This window comes from Rhinopithecus bieti, unplaced genomic scaffold, assembly GCF_001698545.2.
Source record: "Rhinopithecus bieti isolate Rb0 unplaced genomic scaffold, ASM169854v2 scaffold_905, whole genome shotgun sequence".
Classification (NCBI taxonomy): domain Eukaryota; kingdom Metazoa; phylum Chordata; class Mammalia; order Primates; family Cercopithecidae; genus Rhinopithecus; species Rhinopithecus bieti.
The window spans coordinates 742,580-753,773 of record NW_016803348.1 but is presented as its reverse complement, the minus strand read 5'-3'; the positions used below and the strand labels follow the sequence as shown (position 1 = coordinate 753,773).

General features: G+C 36.1%; 1 protein-coding gene across 1 annotated transcript in view; it reads left to right on the top strand.

Annotated features, from left to right (window-relative positions):
* Positions 1 to 11,194, top strand: part of SLC4A4 (solute carrier family 4 member 4) — a 350,025-nt gene that overhangs the window by 261,644 nt on the left and 77,187 nt on the right. The window contains exon 16 of the mRNA XM_017879095.1: positions 9,350 to 9,541. Within this exon, the coding sequence (XP_017734584.1) occupies positions 9,350 to 9,541 (192 nt within the window). The remainder of the gene's footprint in view (positions 1 to 9,349; positions 9,542 to 11,194) is intronic.

Below are 11,194 nucleotides of genomic sequence, written 5' to 3'. Positions count from 1 at the left end.
TAATAATATATATTTTAATTAAAATATAGTTAATAAAATAGAATTAAATAAAACATAAGTTAATTTGCAATAAATATTAATGAAACACTGACTTCCACTGACTTAAAAAAAGAAATTATCTAACTTAATTCTTTTTGTAACTAATCAAGGGAATCATTAAAATTAATGAACTTTTAAGCCCTGTCTTTGGGCAAGTCCTGGCAGAGACTCCAGTAATTGATATGTATTAAAACAAAATGTCACAATAAGGTTCATGAAAACAATGGAAGTTCTGATTGACTTCTAGTATGACTATGATAGAGACATAGAGGCATAATATCATTTCAACTTAGCTACTATTTGTAGAGCACCTACTAGAGACCACATATGTTACACATATTCTCATCATTATAGACCTTAATATGTGCTATAACCATCAACATACACTACCAGGGTTAATTACTTCTATTTTATACGTGAGAGAAACTGAAGCTTCAGAGGGTAAATCACCTTCCTTGCTTTAGGTCACATAGCCATGTATTAGTAGAACAAAGATTTGAACTGAAGTCTGGGTGGTTCCTAGACTGGTGCCATTTCTAGAATGCCATGATGCTTCAGTGTACACAAACGGCAATGTTTACCCTTCCAGTTCCTATAGATGCCCCATATTCCAGGGCAGCAATCCCTTCGTATGCATCAATTGCATACCTTAATTAAAATGTGAAGGTGCTATGCTCAGCACCTCTAGGGAAAGAAGTTAGGGGAAAAATGTGTGTGTGTGTGTGTGTGTGTGTGTGTGTGTGGTCATGAAGGCCAACTTTTATCCTTCGTTTATCCTTTTTCATTTATATCAATACCTATATTTATATGTTGTGTATACATATACATGTGCACACACATGGTACATGACTCAGAAATGAGTTTTAAACAAATATGATTTATTACCATCAATCATAATGATCAATTATTGAGGTACCTACTAGGTGCCAGACTCTTCACAGTAATTGTCTATAATTCTCACAATCACTTTATGAGTTATTAGATGTTACCTCTATTTTATAGATGAAACAGAGACTTAGAAAAGTTAACTGACCTTCCAAAGACCATATTACAAGTATTTGGTAAAATGAGGATTTGAACTCAGGGTTTTCTGGCTCTAGAATCTGCCTTGTTTCTATTGTTTCAGGGAGCAGCATAGTGTTTCATGTAGAGGAACTTACAGATAGTGAGTTCTTGTGTCAGACTGCTTGGTTTCAAGTACCGGGCTCCATGACTTAACAGGCTGTGGAACCGTCTCAGTTTCCCATTTGCAACATTGGGATAGTAATAGTACTTATCTCAAAGGTACTGTAAGTGTCAACTTCATAGCTAGGCAGAACTTAGCATAGTGGATGGCATGTAGTCATCTCTCAGTCAGTGTTAGGTATTGTTACTGTTCTTTCTAGGTATTATTTGATTAGGTCCTGCAGGCTCCAGAACTCAGAAGTATAATGGAGAGAGAAAATTGGGAATGCCATCTTCTGAGAGGCTACTGCGTCCTCTGTCTGCTTGGTCATGCTAGCTGGTTCTCTTATCCTGAACCTTTCCTAGGACACACAGTCATCAGGACTTAATTTTCCTTTTTTCATTTCAGCCATAATTAGATTGTGAGAGAAGGTACAGGAAAAGTGACATGCATCCCCTGGAGCCAGCAAGGCTTGCTCTCACAGGCCTTCAGTACATCCTGTCAGAGGAAGGAAGGTCTTCTCCCTTCAGCTTCACTAGCATGAAGACAAGCTTTCTTTTTCATGGTGGTAGGGATGTGTTTCAGGGGAAAGAGCAGGAGAGAGGGGTATTAGAGTGTTTAGGATTAGAACTATAGGATAACTATGTCTCAAGATAAAAAGGCAGGTTTTAAAATTTCATTTATTGTTGGAATGGTGTCTTTATTTCTTCTTGCTTTCTCCAGTTTTTCTATCGATTTCTTACTGGGTATATCCCTTCAACTTGCAAACCAGATTCCTTAAAAGATTCCTGTAAACCTTTAAAACTAGCCACAGCTTGTTCACACTGTATCTAGATAATGAGCATTAATACCTGTTGGCTTACAGTTTCCAGCTCTCTGAGTGAGACACCAGATTTCAAAATCGAATGTCAGTTTCTTCTGAGGAGGTGATAGAAAGGATCAGTTAGTATTTTGTTTTTCACATCAGATTCCTTGTTTGTTTGTTTTTTTTAATTGAGGCACACTTTATTCATTGAAATGAGTTTTGGTGGTTATAACCACCATCCATACAAGATACAGAACATTTCCATCATACCAGAAGGTCCCATGGAATGCTGTATTTTTTTTGATACCACAGTTTTCTTTTTGGGGGATCTTTCTTTGCCCAAATACTCTGCCCCTCACCTTCCGAAGGTAGATACCTGAACCCTTTCCAAAGTGGTTGAATGCCTCAGAGAGGTTTCTCTCAGCTCTGCTTCTCTGTCTCCCATCTTAAGAAAGTGGCTTTCTTACACTTAAGAGAGGCTCCACGTGTCTAAGGGGGAACTCTTTTAGCTTTCCTGTGCAACCTCCAGTCTTACGTGTATTACCCGTGCACTTGGCAAAGACCATGAGAAAGTTTGGTGAGTGGGTGCAGACTTGATCTATGCCTAGGACTCCTCTGAATTCTGCTCTGTCACCCCAGTCTGCATGTAGCCATTAAAAATTCATTAATAGAAAAATCAGTTGGGTATGATGGCACACACCTGTAGGGTTATAGTGAGCTATATCATGCCACTGCATACCAGACTAAGCGACAGAGTGAGACTATGTATTAATAGCTTAAAAATAAATAAATTACAAAAGAAAAAAATATTTTTTTAAAAAAATTAAATGTTTGACTTCTTTCCGCATCTTAATGGTGAGTTTTTTAAAACTATGATTTTTGTAGGGTATCTTGCTTGCTTTGGTTGTTAGGATGGAAGTGATGGCCTCTTATAATTTTCTATAATCCTAATCACAAGCAGAACAACTAATTCATCTTGATATCTTATAATGGTACAGACAACTGTAACTCAAATGCATGCTGTAGATGATAAGGTAAGACTTCAGATTACTGCAAATCCGGCTCACCACTGTGGGGGAAAAACTCTAAATAAGTACATTAACAACTTAACCTTGAGGCTTTTATTAGTGGTATCACTGTCATTTATATTTTTAAAAGCACATATTTTATCAGTTGGTACTCAAAAGGGGTACAGCAGGTCCTCAGATAACACCGTTTCATTATAACGTTGATGAAAAAAGAGAAATTGATTCTCATGCTACCGCCTGTGTGGAGTTTGCATGTTCTCCTCATGTCTGCATGGGTTTTCACTAGGCACTCTGGTTTCCTTCCACATCCCAAACACATGCATATTAGGTTCACTGGTGTGTCTTAATTTCCCAGTCAGACTGAGTGTGGGTATGTGTGTGAGGGCACCCTATGATGGGATAGTGTCCTGTCTGGGGATAGTTCCTGCCTTGCACCCTGAGCTGTCGGGATAGGCTCTGGCGACTCACAACCCTGACCTCGAACGATAATAATTACCTTACTTATTTTTATTAATCTTTCTTAAATGTATAGCTCACATTTATTTTAACATTTAATATTAGAAACGTTTTGATCTTTATTTAGAAGTTTGGTGATGTTTTTGTGACCAGGAATATGCCATAGGGACTTAACTATTGTTTATTGTGATTAGCCTATGGTAAAATTGGTGCAGTTATACATCATTTTGCTTCAAGTTGCAGTTTTCATGAACCTATTGATGACATTGAGGATCTACTGTAATACAGAACCTTTAATTATTATTTTTATTATTTTACTTATTATACTACCAAGAGATGCTGTTAATCATGGGACTAAGAACCTTCATGATGATTCTAGGAATTAACATTCATTTCATGGGAAATGAAATGTCATATTAATCTTCCTGTGCAAAGCATCCTTGTGATTTTCTCCCACCGAGAAAGTCAAGTATAAAAACCATTCTGTCCTTAAATCTCCTTGAAGATTACACGTTCCTACTTTTGAAAGTATTATGGAAAATTTTAAATATGCACTAAAATAGAATAATACAGTGAAGCCTCATATACACATCACCTAGTCTCGATGGCTTTGAACATTTTGTTCATCCTGTCTCATATATCCCCCACTTTTTCCTTTAGGGAGGATGCTGTGGTCTTTTAAATTTTAAAATAAATCCTTTAGTATGCATTTTACTTTTAAGAATTGTGAGCAGATCCACTCAGTATAACAGGGTAATTCACTTGAAAAAGATATTTCAAAAAATAGATTGAAATCCCTTTTCATGAGATTTACCAGTTAAGATCCTCAGCAACTTGATCTCATTTTCTTTGAACCTTTTCCCCCAGTACCCATTTACCTAAACAATCTGCTTAACCCATCTGGTCTATTCACTGTTAGATCCTCCACAAAGGTGAGCATTCAGTAAGTCTTTAAAACTGAATGAAGCATTATATGTCCCCATATCAACATCTTTGCTCATGATGTCTCTCTCTCTCTAATACTTTACCTCCTTTTTTGCTGCCAATGCAGAAAGAAATACACATCTAAAGTTTGTCACTTTTATTCCCTTTTGTTACAGTTTCGCTGTCCTTCTACTGTTACTCCTGCTGCCTTTTGAATATGAGAGTTCTGCAAAAACCAATCCTTTTAGGGCTTAGTTTAAGTTTTGTTTTGTTTTTTTCTGTACTCAAGATGATTAGTCCTTCTTCTGATCATCTGATCTTCATACCGCTCATTTAGATACTTTCCTTTACTGGCTCATATTATTAGTTAATATTTAAGTTAACATGCTTTATTTCTCTAGGGAAAGTTTTAAAAGTTGTTGTTTTATTTCTCTTTAGCGCACCTGTAAAGGTTACATTAGTTCTTTCATGCACTTAGGTCCCAGTGCATTTTCTGTTTTCTTGTGGCCACATTTTTCTATTTTCTAGATGTGACTGTTACTCAAAATATTCTATATCTCATTGAAATAGTGTTGCCATAGTTAGCAAACAAAAATAAAGCGTGCCCAGTTACAGATGAATTTTAAATAAATATTGAATAATTTTTAGTATAAATATGTCCTAAATGTTACATATGAAACACTTATACTGAAAATACTATTTGTTGTTTGTTGTGTGTGTTTACCTGAAATTCAGATGTAACTGGGCATCCTACATTTTCCCCAGCAACTCTGAATTGAAAGTTTATTTTAATTTAATTTTGTCCTCCAGATAAAAAGAGTAGATAAATTGGTAGATATCTTCCTTGAACATGTTATATATTCCAGATGTGATGAGAGATTTCATTTGTTCAATCAACAGTGATTTCTTCAGTACCTAATGTATCCCAAATGGAATTCTGCTAGTGACTTGCTCTGCTGTTTTCTTTTCTTTCTTTTTTTTTTTTCTTACTGATGCACAGTCCCTTTGGTCCTCAGGCACTATACCTTTATCATTTTTAGCTTTTATCCATCCTCAGTCCAAACAGTTACTAAGTTCTGGTTCATTTCTCTCTCTCTCTCTCTCTCTCTCTCTCTCTCTCTCTCTCTCTCCTTTCTCCGTTCTTGCATTTCCCATCGGTCTCTTTTCCTTTTCATCCCCATAACCAGATTATTTCTCATCCACTACAAACACCTCAAGTTTTTACCAACCCCAAAGAACTTGTCTTAACCTTGCGATTTGCATATTCTAACCTATTCTTTTGTTACTGTATTTCTTGAAAAAATAGTCTGTAATTGCTGTTGCAATTTTTTCACTCCCACACATTTCTCAGCTTATTGTACTCCTTTTACCCATCACTCTGATGACTTTTTCATAGTGTTTTGTGGTATCTTCACTTCCATTGTGGATACCCTAGATGTTTGACTCTCTTTTTTTCCTGCACATTTTTCCCTTGTTGTTTTATGTCTTACTACTACAATGATCAGCTCTTTCCTTATGACTCCTAAGTAGATGTCTCTAAACTTGACATCTCTCCTAGATTCAGGTCTCAGACCCATTAGATAGTTCTCTGAATATGTTCAAACTTACAACAGTGATTACTGAGGAAGCTATAATGTAATTGTAACAAAACATTACAAGCATTGTAAGGAAAACAGATAATGTGCTAAAAGAATCCTAACAGCCAGAAAGGACTTCGGAGATTATGTTCCCATTTGTCTTGTTCTTTGTTTTCTTCAGAGACAGGATCTTACTCTGCTGCCCAGGCTGGCATATAGCGGCACAATCATAGCTCACTGTAACATCAAACTCCTGGGCTCAAATGATCCTCCTGCTTCAGTCTCCAGAGTAGCTAGGACCACAGGCATGCACCACTGAGCCTGGCTAATTAAAAAAAAAAAAAATTAATGGAGATGAGGTCTTGCTATGTTGCCCAGGCTAGTCTCAAATTCCTGGTTTCAAGTGATCCTCCTGCCTTGAGCTCCCTAAATGCTGGGATTACAGGTGTGAGCCACCATGCCAGGACTGTCTTGTTCTTAAAGTTCTGATTTAATCATTTAAACAGTATGCATAGATTTTTGCATAGGAAATAAAGATCAAAACCATAGAGATGTGAGAATCACTTGTAAGGGCTAGAAGGCAGTAGCAGTGAGATGAGTTAAGGATCTCCTGCATTAAGACCAGAGGAGACAATAGTGGCTTGAACATCGGGGGTAGCAGTGGACATAGGTAAGTTTGTTTGTGAAATGGACCCTGCCTGAAGTTTTATGGAATTAGCCTTCACTGACATCAGCTTATATGGAATAATAACATTGAAATAATACAGATAATATAGATGTATTTTCAGTGATATTTAAATAGAATTGTTTATTAGCTAGAATTTAAGTTTTACGGGAGTAGGAAACTTTGTATTCTGAAATGCCAGATATGCTGAGATATATGCATGCCACCTACAGTTTTTATACTGAAGTCCTTAATGAAAGGTGGTATTTGGAAACTCAGGTTTCTGGATAATGATACAAAGAATCATTTGAGGCTTACAAAATACTGATCATTTGGCATTTTAAGTTGATGTAAGCAAGAAAATATGTCTGTCATTTCATGTACATCGGTGTAGTCTTCACCTCAACCTGAATCTCTGTAAGAAAATCAGTAGAACTTCCTGTCAGGATTGCTTTAATGCAACTTATCTGTGGGTAACTCTAGTTATAGAGAAGAATTCTACTGGTATGAAAGTGCTAAAGTAAAATTACGTTAAATTTTTGCTGACTTTCAAACAAAGAAACCTGTTAGCTATTATGACTTCTAAACTTTAAATGTATGGTGCTATAAACACCCATATGCAGAAATCTCAAAAGCAAAATGAGATATGATTAATCACCTTTCAGAAGCAGAGTTTGATAAAAGCAAGAATGCAGTTCAGCTGTTTACAAGATGAAGCTTCTATAGGAAAAATATTTCAGGGAAAGATATATAGTTTGTTTTTTATTGACTTATGTAAGCACTTTACCTTTTGAGCTCTGTAAAAAATTGAACTCTTTCTGGCCAGAGATTCTTCTTTTATACTATGTTACTCATATCATGAGAATTCATTGAATAGTAAAAGACATTGATGATGTGTTTGGTGTGAGGTAGAACTCTTGTCTGCAAAGGACAGGAGAAATTTATCTTTACATGTTTATTTGCAAGGTGTTTTCCAATAACTGTTCTGATAGCATATGATATATCCATTAGCCCTGGACCTAAGATGAGTAAGTTATAGGTATTTAGAGTGTTTCTCAGCTGAGACACCCAGTCCTTTCCACTCAACCACATTGACATCCATTTAGATAGGTACGATTTTGAAAATCTCTCCTCAGAAAAGAGCCAGATTGTCACAGTATGCAAGAAAGTGTTTTGTATAGTAAAAGAAACTTAGTTAAAGGGTATTTAAGAAGATTCAAATATCAGTATAAGGGAGATCTGTGCAGAAATTTTATTAAGCAAGGGGATGAGCAACCAGGAGACTGCTCATCACATAAAATGTTCAGGCAGAGAATGAATGTTCATCTTTCAGGACTATTGAATACTAAGGATGAGAAAATCTGATTAAATCATTCAAGTTTCCTCCAAACCCTGATATTTTAGAAAAAAGTTTCTTAGGCTTAGAGGCCATTAACTTTTGGTTGACTAGTAATTCAAGTAAGTCGGCTGTTATAGAAGCAGATTCAGATATAGGGATTTGGGGTGCATGTGACTTTGTTCAGAGACAGTGGTCTCAATAAAAACAGATTGAGAGAAACAGTATAAGACAGGGAAGGAGTTAAACAAGGATGTGGTTTCAGCTGAGTTTCGCTTCAGGCTGATCTCATGGGAGCTCTGGAGCATAAATTGTGCATAGGGTTGCTCTCACCTGGAGACAAAGAGAGTCTAGTTTTAAACCCTGGTTAGTATTAGTCAGTAATCGGCTATGAGAAGGCACTACACTGCAGGTGAGATGGCTCTTAAATGGCTAATGGCAGTTCTCTAGAGAAGAAGACAGCTGTGAATTAGGAGTAGCTAGTACTGAGAGTAGCTGGGGGATGGGTGTGCTGGCCCTACCTACTATGCTAGCAAAAGGATTCTCCTATGTATTAGAAACAAAAATAGAAACAGAAGTGAGTTGCTAGAGGGAAGCACAGTACTGACTCTACAACAGCCATTCATGAAAACTGACCGTATATTTGAGGCCATGTAACACGGAGATGAATATTCCATACACGACTACGTTGCCTTAAAGGCATCACAGCACATACCAAGAACATGTGCTCATAATGCTGACCTAGAGTCAAGAAGAAAAAAATCTATACTTTATTAGAATATGCAATTGAAAAAGCAGGGACCATCCACATTTTTGTAGTTTAATTGCTTAAATCACCAGTCCCTAGTTATTTAGAAAAGAAACAGAATACTTGTGAAAGTGCTCAGTGAGTAGTTAACCTATTACAACTTTTAGAGCGTTAACCATAGGGCCATCAGGTAGACACATAAGAAGCTGTGCCTTACAAAGGTAAGTACTTTTTGAAAAAGAAAAGTGTTTTAGAGAGTCTTACATTTTGAGACTTAGAATATTAATGTGTCTCAGTTTACCCTTAGGAAGGCATGCAGGAAAGAAGTACTTTGTGGTTTCTGTTGAACAAGTGGGCGATTTTAAGGCTGTTGCCCAAACTAGGTAACAAATTGCATCATTCTCATTGTATTTTCAATAATTGCCACCCTCTTGGCCCATCTTATCTGTTATTCCATGAGCAACTCATCAAGTTTCACCCTCCAGTGCTTATTTTCAGACTGTTTTACAGAAACTTTTAGTATAATTCCTATATAGCTCATCAAGTATCAAAGGCTGCTTTTTATATGTCATTGTTCTCTAGAAAATTTTAATGTTTTCTTCTTCAGTACCATAATACTACCTTTGACTGGGCATTTTTGTCGAAGAAGGAATGTTCGAAATATGGAGGAAACCTCGTGGGGAACAGCTGTAATTTTGTTCCTGATATTACACTCATGTCTTTTATCCTCTTCTTGGGAACCTACACCTCTTCAATGGCTCTGAAAAAATTCAAAACTAGTCCTTATTTTCCAACCACAGTAAGTACCTGAGCTTTAAATCATTTTTCATTGGATTTACACTGTATCAACAATAATACAACTTTGCAAGGTGAAAAAGGCACCTATAATTCAACGTGTCCAATATAATTTTGTGCATTTTAAAAATTACACTTCAGTCTTTGTTCATGTGCATACTTATTAACGTAAGTCTAGTCAAGCTTTGGAAAACCTTCCAAGGACTTGCTCACATAATTCTGTCATATATCTGTCATAATTCTGAATGTGATGAAAGGAAAAAAAATGAGACAAATTATATCTAAAAATGCATGAGTGAAGAAAATACCTTTTACATTCATAGTGTTTAAGTACATAATCAAAAACTCTTCATGTTTATCAGGAATTTCCATGTTGTAGAATTTCTTCAGCAGCTGTACATTTGAGTATTTTAGTACTTGAATTATGGGTTGTGAGAGTAAACTTAAATTTTGTTGTTACACAAGTATTGGTATAAGATATGACTGTCATGTGAGCCAAACTTTCCTTTCTGTAATGATGAATGCCATAGTACAGAGAAACAGATAATTAAACTGGGTTGTGCAAACATCCTGTCTCCCATTAAAATGCCTGAGTGAGCTTAATCAAAACTGTGGGTTCATGGAAATACTACAAGAAAAGACTAACATTTAGTTAATGGCATTTTGGTTTTTTGCCTGCAGAATCAAACTAAGATAATCCTTTGCTTTACAGTTCAGTTCTTAGTGTTTAGGATGTCAGTGTTTCTTAGGCAATCTTGATTACACCTGATTTATATCAGTGACCTGCTCTATACAGCTGACATCTCATGAAATAGCTCTTCCTGCATTATGTGTAAAAGGAATAGAAACATTTTAAAATATGAGATGCACTTGATGAAATTCCTTTTTCCGGTTCCTAGGAAATGAAAATATATTTACTTTCACCTAGAAAATTTTGACTCTCTGATTCTTCTTATAAAATTGAAAGTAAATGGAAGGGTTGATAATGAAATGTCTAGAAGTAGATAGCCCAAGGAATGAAAAATTTCCACAAAGGGAAATATAGGAAGAAGCATTCAACATAGTCTGCTTAACATGGGCATTACAAGCTGGTGATCCACAGGCAGAAAGAATTCAATGCACAGCCATTCTTTGTTTAGCCCACAGTGTGTGTACATACCTGCGCTTGCTCTCTCTATCTCTCGCTCTCTCGCTCTCTTACTTGAGGCTTTTGGTAGAATCTGTGCTTGGCAAGTAGTTACTATTTTCCCAACTCTTTATTGTTTAAGAATTGGCTATTTCACACATTCAGATTAACTGCCTGTTCTTGAAGACACTGGGAAATATGCTTTCTTGATACACCTCTTCAATTGTATGAGTTTTGTGTAGAACAGATTCCTGGGTAAAAGTCTTTGAGAACATTTTTTTTTCTCTTGAGGTTTTTCCTTCTTACTTACTAATTTATTGGGCATCTTGGGTTTTGTTTGTTTGTATTTTTGGCTTATACTTTGTAAATCATCACCACCTGCCAAAGTCTGATATAATTTAAGTATAGTAAGTGGAAAAGTGGAAAATTTTTGAAGCACTTATAAGTCATAATTGGCAAAATAAACTGGTTTCCACCTTGAGATGAATGGAGATCCTTTTCCTAAGTTTTAAAATCTTAATTAACCAATAA